We start from the raw sequence: 19,323 nt of genomic DNA, 5'->3' as shown, positions 1-19,323 counted from the left end.
TATTCATCTTGCTTTCGTAAAGAGGCTGGTTCACATAGCCGTGACACTTGGAATTTTCCGCGTCCATCAGTTTGAGAAATCACCAGCCCAATTGCTAATGATGATGAAAGTTCTTGGAAAATACATGAGGAGATGATAAAAAAAACTCCGAGGACTTCTATCAAATGGTAACACTTCGTTTGTTCTCGTCTGACGCTTATAAAGTGCATGTGTGCTTCGTTAGTAGTTTCATTCTTCCTTGTGGGCCAATTCCCGTTTTAAAATCTACTGATGTACAGAACACACCCTCTAATACAATATATTGCTATTACATTTTGGTTCAGTGCATAAATAGTTGGCCAGTTAAAACATAAGTTTGAGCATGGAATCATGAAGCCCAATGAAAGTATGAACAAGTAGGCAACATTAGTATACAACTTCTATTCAATATAACGATAGACCTGTGAATTAGGCAACATTAGTCTAGAAATTCTATTGTCCTTGTTTCAGTGACCTTCACCACCAAGTCCGTTTTCTGATTTTGTAGGCAGTGATTGATGCAAATATCGTGAGTGTTCTTGTTGAATTTGTTGAAATCGCAGAGTTTTGCATCAGGAAAGAGGCCATGTTAGCAATCAAGTTTAATGGTGTCTTTGATCTACCTCCTTAACGAATATTGGAATACAAATGGCAGAATGTTATTTTGGGCAGGCATTTTGTTGATCATGAGCGAGTTAAACCATGCAGTGTGCGGACTACTTGGGTCTGATGATGCTGAAGTTTTGAGGGATTGTTTGGAATCGATTCATTATATATTTAAACGTGATGTTTCCAAATTTGGACCTTTCGATCTTTAGAGATATCATGTAGGGGATCAACTCAGGGTTCTTCAGCAACATATATTCAAAGATATAAGGGATTACGCCAAGGAGCTTCTTCAAGATCTAGATAAATCTGATTCTTGTATTGCAGCCCAATTTGCCAAGCGTACTTCAGTTGATGGTGATGAAAATTGTGTGGTTAACAAAGTAGGTTTGTTTAAATCCACTTATTACGAGTATATATTTTGGGTAGTTTAGAATTAGTGTCCTTCAATTTGACTTCACATTTGACACATGTAGCTAAATTTGTTCTTACATGAAAAGTTTAGACAAGTTTTAAAAATGCATATTCAAGGATCAAAGGCCCAGAGCCCAAATACGCACTAGATAAGCACGAAGAAAAGAAGCCGAGTAGGCACTCTCCAAAAGGGGATTGCCGGCAAGTTTTAAATCTAGTACTTGTGTTTTTTCTTATACTTTCAATCGAAATACACCCCACAAATATGTGAATCAATTTACTACTATTACTTATAGAAATCACACCGCTGAGGGCTTGCATGCCGACTACCCAATGGCAACGCACCGAACTTAATTTAGTGCTATAAGGGCTTTTACACTGAACATCACGCTGTTTATTGGAAAACACACCTATGATTTTTTTTTGTTGCTCTTAACATTATCTTTTATGCTCTTTGCGCGGATACTATGTTAGTATTTTTCTTACACAAGTATTATCTTGAAATTAATGTCATCTCGATACCTCACATGCATGCTAAGTATAGTATCGCTGTATGGGTGCCTATCTAGCTAGTATATGCATATGCATGTAAAAATGAGGCCCGGCCTGTTATATATATAATTAAGAATAAGAAAGTCTTAATTAATAACTTAAAAAGAAGCTAGTATTAGGAAAACACATTAATTAACATTACATGAAGCTAGCAGGTAGCCGGCCATCAGTTCAAAGATGAATACACTTTTGTTTTCTGTAACATAGCACTACTAAAAATTACGTGATCAAAGTCTAAGAGACAAATCGAGTTGATTAAAGTCGTCTTCTACACCACTATCACCTGCCTTATAACTACTACAACCAACTAACCCGTTCTCCATTATTTCCCTAGCATTGAAACTTCCGTAATTATCAGGTCCTTGATGATTATGGTTAGTTAGCCTCATCATGACCGGTGGCTGCATAATTTGTCCACCGTGGCTTGGGGGGCCACTATAACCTTCAGACTGCCTGCTTGATATGGGCTGCTGGTTGTGCCCTGCAGTATGAGGTCTAACAAATGAGCTTCGTTCACGGCTCCTCTTAGCTAAGTTCCTTTCGATTTTATGAGCATTTTGGTGGCCTCCAAGTGCTTGTGAGCTGTAAAACTTCCTTCTGCAGTAGTTGCAAGGGAAAAGTCGGTGGGTATTAGGCTCGCTTAGAGGGGACAAAGAAGATGAAGAAGACGAATTGAGATCGTTTTCGGGTAGGTTTAGATTGAGGAAACTCATGGCGCGCTATACTAGCTAATTTGTATAAGGAGAGTTGATCGAAGAGGGTAGTAGTCACGTAGAAAAGATAATACTCGTAATAGTGTAGTAGTAATATTATGCATGAAATTACAAGGGTTTGTGTTGGCTTTATATAAGGTCTTAATTATGGACAGTGCTGGTTAATTAATTACGTAGTTGATTAAAAAAAATGTGGATATATATATATGTTAAGAAGATTGTGTATGTGGATAATAGATATATATATATATCTGGGAGAATGAGTGGGGAATCGAAGAGTTGTCGCCTCCATTAGTGGCATCCATGGAGTCCTTTGTCGGCAGAATATATATTGCAACAGTTTTTTTTTCTCATATTAGATGCACTCGATCAGATATATATGCTTTGAATTAGGAAAAACTGTATAAAGATCGAGATAGATAGCTAGTATATAATATAGGAAATGCATTAAAAAACTGATGTGGTTGGTAGTAATTAAATGTTTCTTTCGGAACTTGTATTTTGCTTCATAAATGGAACTTTACACAAATGGTAACAAATAAAACAAACAATTATTCCATCTTCTGAAAATGAATGTCTACATTTTTCATTTTGTTGTATCTTATAATTAAGTATCCACTCTCAGAAGACTACTATACATTCTTTTGGATCTGTTATAAGAACACTCAAATTCAACATAAACTTAACACTCAAACACCCACTATATATACTTGGATTATCAATGTATACTTAATTACAATATGCATGGTGGATGTTTAAACACCTACTATACGAGAATTATCAATGTATATTTTCCGTATGGTATTATTTTGAATTTTTTGGTCAAAACGAATATACTCTTTCTGTCCCATTTTTGTTGTTCACTGTTGACTTTTAAAGTTTTTTTGCTTCAACTTTGACCGTAAATATTTTTGTTTATAATGTTTAATACGTGATGAAAGTTACTCGTATATCGTTGAAAAGTTCGTTTAAAATCAAATTTATTTATATATTTTATATCAAGTGTTATAGAATATAAAAAAAAATATTTACGGTCAAAGTTGAGACAATAAGACTTTGAAAATCAACAGTAGATAACTAAAATAGGACGGAGGGAGTATTATATATATATATATATGAGCATATTCGCGTATAGTGAGTGTTTAATTGTGCCGAATATTAATGGGTATGTATAGATGTTCCTTCTTTTTCCTTTCAAGTAAGCATTTATGACTTCAAATATTGCATCGAGGGGACTTGAAATCTTGCATTAGTTTCAGTGTTAAATTAAGTTCAAGGATGGGAATAATAATGATGAACTGAATATAATAACCAACACTTTGTCTTTGATTAAACTAGCAAGAATGATTCCGTTAGTAATAATGATACCTGTTTGACTACATTGATGCTCTACTTGACCATAACTCCTTATTTACAAGTGTTAAAAGCACGTAATGCCCATCTTACATCAATCATCGCTCTATAGTACCGGAGTAATAACATTATTAAAAGCGTACGTATACGAGTATAGCCGAGTAACATTTTTTATACGAGTAGTACACATGTCATTTTCTGGTATTATATGCATGTGGTATTGTAATTCTAGAGTTACATACATGATCCAATTGTACATTGTAATTAGTACATTACTTCTTTGTAATATACGATTCCATCACATTACATTATATCACTTTTTTGAGTATATATTTATTAAAATAAATAGATTGATGCTATTACTAACAAAAAAACATAGTAATTAAAATATTCATACATTTTTATCATATTTATATCCACACTTAAATGTGTGACAAATTAATAATTAGTGTAAAATAATTTATGTAAATAAAAGTGAAGTGACAAATTAAATATGAAAGAGTTTACACTTGAAGAATTGAAAATTTTAAACTCCACACTTTTTACTATGGATAAATCTCTACACATATTAAATTGTAAACTTTTGTAGTATTATATATATTTCTATATACTTAAAAGTGTGAACTTTTAATTTAATATAGTTATACTTATACAGATTTATAAGCATGACAAAATTATATAATTTGTTTAAACCAACGAAAAATGTCGATAATTGTAATACTTTTTGTCGTGTATGCGTCTTGCTAAATATTGCTCTAAGACCTATAATTAATACTATTTTTTTATATACGTTTACTACAACATTTAAAACTATATTTAATACTTTTATATATTTTACTATTGAGTATTTCTTTTTTAACATTCGATTTGGTCAGATACCCACCAGGCAGGATGCTAGCGCGGTAATTCATAGAGAAAATACCCCCGGATAGATCGCTAAGCCAAATAAGTACATCTACGACATTAAATACCATTTGGGTAAAAACTACGCTTTGTTGGATTCGAACCCTGATTGTTCAAAGAACAAACATTGATTGGAGATCTGAGATGTCATTGGATTATCAACTCATTAGCTTACGATGAGTATTTAACTTTATTATAGTAGAAGTCCTGTGGTAATTAATGCATGGATCCTCATGTTTTATTGTATGCCCCTAATTGACTACAAACAATAGTGAGGCAAGCACATGGGGATAAGGGGAAATGTTCTCTATATGTCAAAAGCCATGCAAATTTAAAACTCAAGAATAGAATTTTGTATATATAATAATTGTAACATGATTAATTAGTATGATACGATGATCTTCTCGGTCGGCTATGTTTGCGGTGACTTGTGTTCTCTAATTTATGGACATAACGCAGTCAGGAGGATGAGAGATAGTTTTACAATATTGTTGCCTTGTAGGCTTGTAGCCAACCGTAGTTTATATTTTTCAGTTGTTCTATGCATTATGTGATTGAAATATTCCTTGGTGAAACCGGAATATTATTAGGGTTTTGCTAATGACAGCCCTTAGGGTTGTCATTAACAATTAATTGGGTGTATAAAAATTTGTACCTTGCTGTTAAGAAAATCAGGGGGCAGTTTTTAATATATAATGTACAAGTTTTTAAGCATGTAATAAGTTGTTAGTGACAGCCCTTAGGGTTGTCATTATCATTTTCCATATTATTATTATATTACAAACTTTTTCAGTGTCCGTACTCCGTTCTATTCGAATATTAATTTCTTGAGTTATATTTAGTCTAAGTTTGCAATTTAACTTTGTTCGATCGAGTTAGAGTGGAACTATAATTAAGTTTGAAAGTTTGTCGATATTTGATGACTTGAGTTTTGAGATCGAATAGCATGCATCCGGGTTTGCTATCCAAACTAATTACCAAATTACATCGAGTGGTAATCTATAACTAATAGACAAGAGTATTATATATGTCGTTCATAATTTTTTCTGGTTTCGAAAAGGCATGATCAAAGCACGCAAGGGTTCCTATTTTCCAAAATAAATCTAGCTAAGAGCACTTTGGACCACGACATCAAATCGGCTTTAAAGCGGGCGACCAGCCAAAGTTCAAAAATTTTGAGGCACCCAGAGTTTTTGAACTTCTATATATGTAAATATATAATAAGGTGTGTCCATTAAACATGTGAAAATCCCATTAATATATACTAGCTAGTATAAAAAAAAACTCACCAAATTTTTTTTATTAATAAAAAATATATCATCGTTGTTTATTGGCACATGATAAACATATCTCCTCATTGTTTACTTATTTAAAATAAGCAATAATAATATGAGAAAAGTTGAATAAATGCAATTAACTAAATGTTACGTAGGAATGAAAATTTATTATTAGTATTATTTGTAGGGGTTTTGCTAAACGAAACCTTAAGGGCTTTAGTTAAGGTGCATTAGATAGTTGTACACTTAATTACCATAAAATTCAGGGGATGGACTTTTGATATAGAAATGTATAACTTTTTTATGCACATTAAGTGAAGCCTAATGGCTTCATGTAGCATTTTTCTTTTTTTTAGTTATAACTTATGTTTGTATCGAAAAAGCTATGTTAAACTTTGTATCTCTCAATAACTTATATTATAGGGTTTAGTGCGACAGAATGCAACTAATTATGCCCTAAAAGTTATAGTGTGCACGAACTAACGTTTTTGTTTATTGTATGCATAAACTTAGTAAAAATGTTTATGTTATGTAACTTTTTGTGACCGACCAATCAAAACCTTACACGTGGCCTGTTCAAAAAAAAAAAATTTTGCACGCGGCAACTCATATGGGCTGCCACGTATACACATTGCAGGATTTGAACATTTTTACTAAGTTTATGCATACAATAAACAAAAATGTTAGTTCGTGCACACTATAACTTTTTGGGCATAATTTGTTTCATTCTGGCGCACTAAACCCTATATTATATTTATATATATAATATAATATTATATCTTTCATTGTTCTAAAAAATGTACGATATTTAATTCGTTGCGTCTATTCTATGGGTCTTTTTTCAGGCTCGTTCTACATCCAAAATCTTCAGAGTCGATCTTGTACGTGAACTGCTAGTTAAGTAAATGAACTAACATGGACAAGTTAATGTTTTAATTCGTTCGGTTCATTTGACCCTTGTTAACTTAATAACAGCTTGCTATTTTAACAGTCATTTTGTCGGTGGAAAATTAATGTTTATGTATATCTATAATCCTTTATAAAGAGGATTGAGATTAAGAAATTAAGCAAAAAATTTCTTCCCAAAATACCCCTTCATAAAACATAAAACCCTTATATATTTCCCTTTCTCCAATTCCCTCTAATTATTACACACTCTTATCGACCTAGCTTCTATCACCCTCCGTTGTCGCCCCTCTTCTCCACTGCCTCCGGCGATATCCACCACCGCCTGCCTTTCTCACTTTCTAGCCGCTGCAACGCGCGGGCACTATGCTCGTATATATATAGTCACCTTAATTATCATTTATAGTCAACAAATAAACTAGCTAGTTTCTAGAAGTTTTTCTAGAACCAGTTCATTCAAAGGTATAAAAAGCAAGTTTTGAACTTATAATAGTAAGTTAAGTAAACATCAAACGCCGTTTTTTGATCATAGATTTTGGATTCCAATAACTCGATGGTGTATGGAGGAGGTTGAGGAGCACGTAGACATCCTTACCTTTACCACGATGTTGTATAGAGACTGCTTTCGAGTTCTATCTAAAGATAGAAAAGGACCTCCAGCTTTGCAAGGCATGAGGAAATATTCCTTGACCTTAGGTGCTGTTTTGTATGAGGAAATCATCGAGAATGAAAATGTAATAGAAAATGGAAAAGGAGAGAATGAGAATCAATATGGAAATGTGTAATTCATTATCTTGTTTGGTGTGAGTAGAGAATTAAACTTGAGAAATATGACAAAGAAAGATTCCCTTGTTTGTTATGTCAAGTGAATGGATTTTTTTTATTTAAAAAAGAATCTTATTTTATATAAACTTAACACTTTTACTATGTCAAAATACCCATTATAAATAATAGTATGTTACGACAACACAATATTTCAATCTCATGATAAATGCTCGACAAAAAAAAAGAACATAATAAAAAAGGGAAAACTGGAGTACCATATAACAAGATAAACCTATAGAAAAGGATGATATTTGTTATGAAGAGCATAATATTTGTTATAGATATATAGCCTTTTTACTGATTCACAATAGAAAAGGATGGGAGAATGGGCCTTTGTAAAATATTAATTCACTTTGTTTCTTTACTTTTTTTTTGAAGAATTGAAAGTAGGGAAAGAGAAAGCTACAATACGTTTTTGTTTCCATTCTTTTTTTTCCAAACAAACAAGGGAATTGATTCTATTTCCCTTTCCCATGCCCTCATTCCATTGTACCAAACAACACCTTAGTCTCCAGAAGTAAGGGTGTTATCTCTTATATAAATAAAATTAATAAGATTGTGATGACATAATATTTATAAAAAAAAACTTATTTGACATCATTAGACTTTTTCTTATTAATTATGTATTATTTATCTAATTAATTTATGACATCATCTTTTGAATTTAAATTTTTAGTCCCTTCATTTGAAAGTTTTTAAATCTTTCAAGCCTAATGTAATATAAGCCTAATATATAATAACATTGCTTACTTGCCTCTAAAATATAGACAGTTTTACTTATGGTTTTTTTTTTATGTTTCATTATGATAATAAATATGTATTTACGAAACTTGTGTAGAAATACCTGAATTAAATCCGGGATAATTAGCTAGTTACTAATTAAAAGAAAATACGATCATATAATTGGCTAAAAGACGACCTCCCAATAGTAGTAGTACTGGTACTGCTCACTGATCGAGTCAACCAAACAAAGGCAGCACGTACAATGATGTGTATGGTTGTGATTATCTAATTAAATAGATTGGCTGATCGATCAAGAAATCAATGGATATGATATACATAACATACATATATAATACCTCATCATCACACAGTACCCACCATTTATTTAATTATATGTGTGTAAGCTAGCTAGAAACCAGATATCTTTAATTGGTTTTGTATGAGGAGAGGAGGGGCACCCCCACTCTTTTCTTCACTATCTATGCATGCATCTGTATGTCAGATACTTAATTGCACGACAGTTAATTAAGAACCCAGAGCATATATGCCGCCCGCATATATATATATATATATATATTGCTTCAACTGATCATAACAAGGACAACCACCAATTGGACGACTTATAATATACTTATGTCCTAATAATTAAACTCCAAAATGTTGAAAAGGGGGGTGGTATACGAATTAAACTAAAGTACGTACGATCATTGTGCATGATTGATCAATCTATATATACATATCTGCAATTTCATTGTACGTGAAGATTATATCTATAATATGCTAGCTAGGTACGTGTTTTCATAATTTATACAATACCTAACTTCACCACATGAAATTGCATTTTATATCATAACAATGTGTTTGTCATTTTAGGGTGTTTTCTGGCGGATCTAGAATCATGTCTTATCGGGGGCAAAAAAACCTTACTGGATGACTAATGAGTATTATAAGAACTACTACTAAACAAACAGAAGACAAAAATTACATATATATATATATATATATATTTACACTAGCATTACTGCCCGTACTGTACAGATCGATTGACCGTCGATATAGTGCGATATAAAGCGTTAATTTTTGTGTGTGTGTGATATCTGTACATATAATTACATTATCTTATTATATTATAAGTTGAATATTTTGTTAGAGTTGTTATTCTAATATTGACAATAATAACAAAATAATCTAATTAATAATAATAATAATAATAATAATAATAAAATAATAATAATAATAATAATAATAACAACAACATAGTTTACTAAGACTTCAATAAGTTTGTTTTTAGCTTATTTTATATATCTAAAACTCAAAAAACTAATTTAACTATTAAATAGGCAAACAAAATATCCGTGGGTATATATGTATCAATGGTAGGACACTGGAGGGCATTAAAAATTTGGCATGAAGGCACTTCTATTATAGATGGCTTTGACAAAAAAAAAAAAAAAAATTATACAATACTAGGTAGGCATTTTAGGCTGTTTGTATATAGGGGCCGGGTTGGCATTAACCCCCGGTAGTTTAGCTATGCATCCGCCCCTGTTTTCTGGTGTACTCGATCGTTCAGTATGATCGATGCATCCAACTTTGACACTTTGTCATCCATAAACATTCAATCAATATATATATATATATATATGATGAACCGGTCTACTATTAGAGGTTTAACCTTAATTACTACTTTATAAACTAAATCTTTATCTTACTAATAATTTACACTCTAAATCTTATTTTTTAAAATATCTCCACAATCACGTTTATATAAATTACATTCACATCATACTACGTACACCATTCGACGCCACCACCAACAACAATAGTCGCCACTGGTACATCATACTACACCATTCAACGCCACCACCAACAACAATAGTCACCACTACCACCAGTCCGCCGTCAACACCATCGCCGTTACATCACGCAAATATCGTGTTAGTTTTATACTATAAGCAAAAAAAACTATGACCTGATCATTTAAAAAAAAAACCCCAATTTGCAATATTTCAAAAAGTTTATTTACACAGATATCGTGTTAATTTTATACTATAAGCAAAAAAAACTATGATATGATCATTAAAAAAAACCCAATTTGCAGCATTTCAAAAAGGTTATGACCTTAAAAACAAAAAAAACTTAATAGCTAGGCATTAATTTGTATGCATTCACTAGCATCAACACTATGTAGGTTGATAGTGTATACACTATCAATATTTAAGCTTGGAAAGTGATAGGCTCGGAGATGTAAAATCTAATGAAATTAATTACAGATAGGCTTTTACAAACTCATATATTAAGACTAATAAAATGAAAAGATAAATGAGAAAAGAGAAAATGATTCTACAAGTAATTGGTCTAGTGACACATCGGTTGTTGTAGATATATATTTGTTTGTACTCGATTTTTAAAGCTAACATTCCTCTTGTGTTTTATCTTTTTCAAAAATATATAATTAATATATATGATCGATTTTTATAACTATATTTTTACATATATATTCTCGATCACTTACAATCCTCTATTATCCCTATGGAAGCAGTCTTTCTATCTTTGTGTAGAGGTAAAATTGTCTACAGCTTACCTCCCCCATACCCCGCGCAGGGATTGGGTCATCATGTTGTTGTTACAATCCTCTATCAATTAATTTCTTCGTATTAAGTAAGTTAGGTACAACCAATGTGGCAATAGTTCAGTCATATCCCAAGACCTTCAATTAAGGCTACGTCTAGGAAGCTAAGATTAGGTTTGAATCCAAAAGGATGAAGGTTTTACCCTTAAATAGTTGTGTTGTTTGACGTGCTATTAAAGTGTTTTTGTTGTAATCTCTACGGCCATATTTATAAGCTATAACACACCTCTGACCTCTTAATAATTATCATAATTATGCATATATAGACTGATAGATTATACAAAATAATATAGTAAAAACAATAATAAAAATAAAATTTATATTAAGGTTATCATCGCTTTTTAAATTTTAACTGAATAATGAAGCACACGTATACAGCCGACAATGAATAAATAGAGTAGCTAGCTAATAAAATGATTGATTAACTGGCATTTAAAACAAACAAATTAATCAACTTTTATGAATGGACGAATATTTATCATTTATATGGAATGGATAGAGTAATGTCGCGTTGAATCTTTTAACAGTACTGAATATATTGTGGGTGAGGGCCATTTTTGTTGTTTTATAACTTTATAATCATCAAAAACTTACCAAAATGAAATGACATACATGATGAGGAAATAGCATCAACTTTTTATGTTTGATAAAGCTAAGGTGAGGTTTATTTCTTTGCCCCTGTACCATGGCCCATGGGCCTACATATATACGTACAATCCTGTCACTTTTATACATATATTGTATACATATATACTTAGTCTGTTTTTTAGAGTAATTATTATTGTGTTCATTTCTATCGTTTTCTTCAATAAAGAATGATGGTATTTACTTTATATATCTCGTCAAATTAATTTCTTATTTAAATATTTTCATGTTTAATTAAGTTATTCAAGTGTCATTTGTGAGATTTTCTGTTTCAAGCTTTAATTTATAAGAAGTTAAAATATAAAATTTGTGCAAATAGTACTTTACATTTGACAATTAAAAACAAACATATTTCATAAAGATTTTTTTAAGCCCTAAAATCCTGCAAAGTTTTGATACGTTAGAGAGTGGTAGACAATGATAACAAACAAATAATAAGACTATCTCCAAATCTCCAATGTAAAACTCCTTCTGAATCCATATTAATTTGTTCACAGCTTAAGTATGACCATACTTGTTTATTTTTGAGTGCTTGTCATTGTTTAAGGATGTCTTTGCAGCATGGTTGTCCAAAATAATAGGTAATGATGCATAGTGATGGGAAAAATACAAGGATATATAAAAAAGGGTTAGGTATTATAAACAAGTATTAAAGTAAAATAAATAGGTTAAAGTCTTGACCCTTCAATCATGGTTAAATTGATGCATAAAGATTCACCAAGCAATTGATGCACGATGATTTTAATGATACACATTGATTTTCAGTGAAGACAAACCTATTGTTTAATTTGTTTTACTTTAATACTTGTTTTATTTTACTTAAAACCTATATAAAGATATATATATTTATATGATTGAAAATGATTAAAGGATTTTAGGGACTTGTGAAGATATCATGTGGTAAATGATTTGATGCTAAAGACGTTTTTAGCATTAAAAAGCGAAAATGATTTGTAACAAAAAGACAAAAGGTAATAGTGAAAGTCAAACATAACTTGGGAATCGTCGAAAGCTCAATGAGATGCTTGTGTGCATGCATTTTATACTCACTATTTTTGGACGGAAGTGGTTAACTCCATAATTATTGACTCATGTCTAAACAAAAGTATTTTTGGCCCCTACAATATGCTCGTCGATTGTGCACCCAACCTACGTTCACTAAGATTTGTTTTTGACGTGCGTGACAATGATATGCTACCAGGAAAAATAATGCACGAATGATTTTGATCACTTAAATTAGATATCCTACGACGCACGCTTCACTTTATTAATTAACTGGTTGGAAAGTTTTAGTGGGAGGTTGAAACAAAGATCGATCATGTTAATTTAAGACATGCGTATGTAGTTTAAAAAGTTAAGAATAATCGGATAAACACATGAAGCTTTTCCCAGCTTTTCCTGTAGGAGATGGTATAGCTACCACAAACGGTTGATCACTAAACCTAAATTGTACTTGACTAATTTGTACAGTCTACAGTAAAATTTACAATATGGTAAGGGAATTAAAAGTCATGATACCTATATGGCTACATCACCCTACTAAAACTCTACAACGAGAATGTGTAAGAAGAACTAAAGAATATAAAATACGAGTACCAACTTTTCCTATACGTATAGATTACAAGGAAAACCCTAACAAACCATAAAATCGTCTATTATATTTGAGTTAAACAAACTATGTTAACCTACATTATATAACAAAGAATTGTAAAAACCGAACATAAAGTTGAATGGGTACTAGTTTTGAAGTAGCAGCAGAAAGTAATTCTTTGACGACAAATGACAGCCTTGTCAAATCAAAAATACAATTTTTTTATTATTATTATTTTTTTTTTTCAAAAATACAATTTTAACTTAACTGGTTAAAGGGTTTATTAATTTAAGTTGGAGATTGTCAGCAAATGTCCAACACAAACTATCATTTGTAAATTCCAGTTTACAGCCCCCCTTCTCCAGTTTACTGCCTCCCTTCCTGTCACTTGCTCTTCAATGGAACATATTTATACTATGTAAAAGACGCATATGACAACTTCTCTCGTCTTGGATAAGTTTCGACACTATGATTCAGATAACCTCAAACTCGGATTAGAAATCAGCCCTCTTCCCAATCAATGCCATCATCATCTTCATCATCTCCTGATGGCTCTGTTGCTTCTACATTCAAGTCCACCTTGAATGTCTCGCCTGAAAAAGAAGTCAGAAACTGACCAATGAGAAACCGAAAATATGCCTCAACATAGACAAAAGTTCACACGATTCTCAAAATTCAAAGTTTCAGAAGTATAATAATTAAAAGCAACATCTCAAACTATGAATAATCATTTTTGAGTAAGATTTAAGCTGAAAAGTAACCATTTGATACTCAAAAGTAGAGTGTTGTATAATTAAAGACAATATGGAATAAAGTAAACCACTTGGTCATATAATATCAGAAACCCGTCTTCCATCCCCTAATTAGTAGCTGAAGAACCATCTCCCATATCAAACCCTCTATAAATACAACTTGAACAATTTGACTAGCTCAAGAGGAGATAGATGTAACAACTTCAATTCACAGACTTACAAGTTACAACTGTGTGACTTCCTGGTTTCTTTTGGATATAAGTGTGGCCAATCAACTAAAAAAGAAAACATGTCATATGTAATGAGTTGGAACTCGCTCAAATTATTTGACCATTAATGATTCAAATTATTATAATACAGTGTACTAACTCTGTTTTTGTAAGCATATACATTATTACATTAATGATTTATCAAGGATAGGTAAAAGAAGTGATTGCCGATCAACCCAACTCCGGTGCAGGTAATTCCAATTTGTACTAAAATAACACCCGGGTCGATATAAGACCATGTTATAAGCGTCGACCGAGTAATATTTATTCTTTACGTGAGAATAATCTATGAATCAATAGTTATGTCAAAGAAGCGATTGCCTATTGTTGATTAAAGAAGTGATAGGCAGTCAACCAAACTCGGCCAAGAACCGTTTCAATCCGTATTAAACCAACACCAAGAACAAACCAAACCCATTTTGAAGGTGTCAACCAACCAATTAATCTTGCCACCTTAATAAAAGATGTAACTCTACTACTCTAGGTAACAATACGTTAGCAGTGTATAAGAGATATAATATCTACCTGCGGTGGGAGTCTCTTCCCATTCAACATCACCTTCTCCGTCATCAAATTTGCGTTTTCTAGAGCTTGAAGGGTCAACATTAGGGGCTATGCGATTGTCTTGCTCTGTCTTAGTGGCTGCTTCTTGTTCTTTTTGCCTTTCAAGTATAGCTGCATAAAATGCTTTAAAATATTCAACCTGCAAAATATAAATAATATATACATCAATGGACAAGGTGAGATTATTGTAAGATTACATAAATACAGATAATTAAGAATAAGCAATTTAGATTTTGAACTAACCTGTCTATTCTGTTCATCGTCCTCATTACTGATTGACTTTTTCTCATCTTTCAGATCCATAGATGCAGAAGTTCCCACAATATTTGATTCTTGCTTTACAACCCCACGCTGCTCGTTTGTTAGCTTCATACCTTCCTTAATCATCCAGGGAGGCAAAACTTTCATTTCTTGGTGTTCAGATTTTATCTCTCCTTTCTCCTCCCCGCCAGAAAAGGACACCTCGATCTATAGAAATGGTTTATACCAATTATTTCATTAAGGTCTACAATCAGAATTGTTAGCTACGACTGCAAGATATTATCTGTTTAAGAGTATGTGCCTTCTTCTACTACTATAGGTGGCAGTTTTGATCCCCTTTTCTATAAACAGGTCAATATGGGTACAACATTTTCTCTAGTGGAACAAACAGATTAAGCTACAAGATGTAGCTACAAAATAAAAAGGCCAAATGGATCTGTGTTTCAGACTCATCCAAAGTATATGCAGATGAATAAACCTCCTAAATATATTTAATAGATAAAGATACCATCATTTTGACAAAACTAGTTTTTGTGATCATATTAAGTACATTAGTTATGTATAAGACAAGAAAAGCAAGTAAAAAAAGTTTTTGCAGCGCCCGACCCAAACACTTTAAAGTGCTTTAGACCCGCCCATTTGACCAGTTACCCAACCTACTTCTTTTGCCGCCTCCCCAGCTATCTAATAGCTTTTAGTTCAACAAATGACAAATTTATAAAGATTTAAAATACAAGACGGACATTCTATATAGAGCAACAGAAAATATTACTAATATAACAATGTTTGAATTTAAGAATCAGGTACCTTAGTCTCTCCAAGAAATGGAAGCATAGGCGAACCTGACTGGCCGGGTCTAGAAGCATCATTACCATTGTGATCATTATTAGATGCACGTGCAACTGTACTTGCACGAAGCTCCCATGCTTGGAGGGTTCCATAATCAGGGGCGTCCAATTCTTTTACTCTGCCGAGCTGATCCACCAGAGGCTTCAGTTCTACCTACATTTTTGTTTATTGCCAAATCAAATGAATAGAGATTTAAATGCTCAGAATGTTGTGCTTTTTGAAAGTAATTGTTTGATACTCCAAAATTAGGAGTCATAAAACAGCCTGTAAAAGTGGTGTCCAGATGTGCTAGTGTTATTAGAAGTTGTGAGATTATAGATGTTTGGGTGATTAAAAACATCAAATTATTTGACATTTAAAAAAAAGACCAAAAAGCAATGGTTGGTGTACTGAAGATAGAAGTCTTTCAGATTAAGTTATAATAAAGGGCAATAAATAGCATTTATATTTTACCCTTGCATAATCAGTTTTGTTACTACTGGTATGAAATTGAATATATGACTACTAAATAAGCAACGATAATCAGAGGCAGAATACGTTGATCCAACAGCTCTAAATCAGTGATTAAGTTCCAAAACACAAATCCAAACCACCCTTAATCTAAGGGATTCATTTAAGTGAATCAAAACACCATTGAATTTCAACAAACAATCACAGGTGACTCCTCGTACAAATCAATTTTAACTTTAGATCCAGCACACTAACCTTTCTTTTGTAAGATCTATCCCAGATACCATTAGTTTATTTTATGATAAAACATATTGTAACAAGCACCACTTTAACTACATATCTTGTAGCACATATCAACTATGGCAATAAAAACTAGAAAAACATAGTCATTAAAGAACATGCAGTATTAATTATTCACAGAAACAAAAATGCCTTTCCCCATTGTCAACCCCATATAACACAGAAAAAACACTATTAAGAAAAAGGAAAGAAGCTCCATAGCTAAAGCAATAAGATTAAACATACCTCCAACTTTTGAAGCAATTCCCTCAACTTTTCACGACGGCGTCTTCTTGCGTTATCATCACCATCTCCAACATCTTGAGACGCTAGCTTGTCACTATCTGCTACTAGTTCCGTGTTGCAACTTTCACAGTGAAATGAGTTGGTCTCAAAAGAAATAAGGCGACTAGCATCCAATGCATTGTATCTGAACATAAGTAAGTAAATAATTGAACCCCAATTGGTTGAAAATCCACTTAGAAAGAAATTAAGCAACAAATAAAAGTTCACCTTTTTCCGCATTTTGGACAGACATATTCCTGCACTGTATTCTTGTTGTCTAATTCATCCTTCAACATTTTCTTCATTCGGTGCAGTCTATACCGAACCACATCATGTATCTGCAACATATAAATACCTTTTTAAAAGCTTCATAAGATTCCTCAAGATCAGAATCAAAATCAAAAGAAAGATGTAAACTAATTCTTAAAAGATAATCAGAGTGGTTAAAAGTATGAGAAACCTGTGCATAGTCTAGACAACAATAAGAGTGAGTGTAAACTAATTCCTCAAGATCAAAATCAAGATCAAAAGAAAGATGTAAACTAATTCTTAAAAGATAATCAGAGTGGTTAAAAGTATGAGAAACCTGTGCATAGTCTAGACAACAATAAGAGTGAGTGTGCAGCTTAATCTTGTCTTCTCCTTCTCTTCCTTTCGGACCATCAGCAGTAGCAGCAACTGCAGCACTATATGCTTTTACACCCTTGGCAGTCTGTAACAAACATAAAATACAAATACGACAGATTATGAAAAACATCCACCAAAAACTACGAGAGATTGTGTAAGCTGCCTTATATAGGATAATTGCCAGATATGAAACTAACCTCTTTCCTATGGTCTCTGGTCACTAGCTTTTCTTCTTCAAAAAACCGCAAAGTCCGTCGAAGTTGTTTTAAGTGCAACTTCAAATCTTTGGCCAAATCTTCTTCTCGCACCCATTGCCGTCTACAATTAAAGAACACAGAAGCGTATTGTTAAGAGCAAGAAAAAGAATAGGGAAAAGAAATGACAAAATGAGAATACATGCCGCATACAAAGCTTTCTTGAAACGTTGATAAACATTAGCAAATAAAGTAATAATTTCATAGAAGGCAAGGAAAGCTTCTCATTCTACAACTCTAACTTATTCGTTGATGCAAATTCACAGCATGATTACATGTTCTTAACTTAAAAAATACCCTACAAATGAAAATCTTGTTTCCTGTATGCTTCAAATCTTTCACGTGATTAGTGAAATTATATTCCCTAATCACGGTGCATGTACAAGATAGAGGCAGTTCCTTTTTACGAAAGATGGTATTCAGATTACAGGAGTACGCCTTAGAATTTGCATTCTTTAATCCTTCATACCAGTTTGAAAAGTAAAGTGTCTCAAAATATACTCGAATTAAAATCAAGACTATCTTCTTTTGGTTAGTACCACACCATATACTAATGTCTTAATTACATCAAATAAAGAATTCTGTGTGTATAAACCGTGTAAGCGAAAATGGTTCAAAGATCACATAATTATGATAACATCAGTCATTTAAAAAAAGGATATATTTGTATCGGCTAATTTCAACGTTTGAATCATGAGGGAGGTGGATTGATCTTTATTCTTTACATGCCTGTTAGTAGAGAAAGGCTAAGAAGCATCCACTAATGGTCTTATGAGAGTTAAAAACATATCGAACAGCCATTATACATTATATAAATTAATAAATCCCTAAATAGCAAAGTCTCTATACAACAAACAAACTAAGTCACAAAATATAATCAACAAAACGTCCTCCTAGCCCTAACCTAATAAGAATTCTCACATTCTAATGTCATGCTTGTTTTTAGTCGCAACAAGTTATATAAGTGGTCAGATACATACGATACGACAAGAATTATTCGGCTTACTACACACATTCAGAAGTTTGTAACTAAGAATTCTCACATTCTAATGCTATAATTATATCTATTTTTACACAACTGGTGATAAACAAAATAACAAACACCTGGTGAGAGCATCAAGAACAACAACGGCGATTCCGCGGTTATCGCTGCGACCGGATTTCGGTTGATTATCTCCTTTCGCAGTTATATCATCATAAAACGCCCTCGCTGCTAACTTCACCAATCTATAACAATCATAAAATAAACTTGATTAAACCCTAAATTAATTTTAATATAAATTACTTGATCAAAACCCTAAATTGATTTTAATATAAACTAGGGGATTTATAGATGGATATATACTTGTTAAATGGCTCGATAGTAGTCATTGTTTAATGATCAGGATTCACGCTGTGGTTTAAAACTAGACCGGAGCGGTCAGTGGTTCGAATATTCCGGTGAAATTTTGCCGTTTTTGTCAAACTTCAGGCGAGAAGAAAAAAAAGCAGCGGCGAACGATATGTTTCTTGATTTGGGTCCTTGTGTTACGATGTTTCGTAAAGAGTCTAGTCTCTGTATTTCTGTGGATTGAG

At 32.4% G+C, this 19,323-nt stretch overlaps 2 protein-coding genes across 2 annotated transcripts; both read right to left on the bottom strand.

The window, feature by feature from the left end:
• Positions 1–1,817: 1,817 nt before the first annotated feature.
• LOC122594863 (zinc finger protein 2-like) lies at positions 1,818–2,362 on the bottom strand. The gene has a single exon (XM_043767163.1). The coding sequence runs from the start codon at positions 2,301–2,303 to the stop codon at positions 1,818–1,820; it is 486 nt and encodes a 161-aa protein (XP_043623098.1). The 5' UTR covers positions 2,304–2,362.
• Positions 2,363–13,205: 10,843 nt separating this feature from the next.
• LOC122596510 (general transcription factor IIE subunit 1) lies at positions 13,206–19,308 on the bottom strand. The gene is made up of 10 exons (XM_043769098.1): positions 19,094–19,308; positions 18,853–18,975; positions 17,692–17,812; positions 17,454–17,579; positions 17,096–17,205; positions 16,829–17,012; positions 15,812–16,006; positions 14,987–15,211; positions 14,705–14,882; positions 13,206–13,751 (listed from the first exon to the last, which is right to left on the bottom strand). The coding sequence occupies exons 1-10, from the start codon at positions 19,117–19,119 to the stop codon at positions 13,660–13,662; spliced, it is 1,380 nt and encodes a 459-aa protein (XP_043625033.1). The 5' UTR covers positions 19,120–19,308; the 3' UTR covers positions 13,206–13,659.
• Between the last annotated feature and the right edge of the window lie 15 nt (positions 19,309–19,323).

This window comes from Erigeron canadensis, chromosome 4, assembly GCF_010389155.1.
Source record: "Erigeron canadensis isolate Cc75 chromosome 4, C_canadensis_v1, whole genome shotgun sequence".
Lineage (NCBI taxonomy): Eukaryota > Viridiplantae > Streptophyta > Magnoliopsida > Asterales > Asteraceae > Erigeron > Erigeron canadensis.
This window is presented reverse-complemented; position numbering and strand designations above follow the sequence as displayed.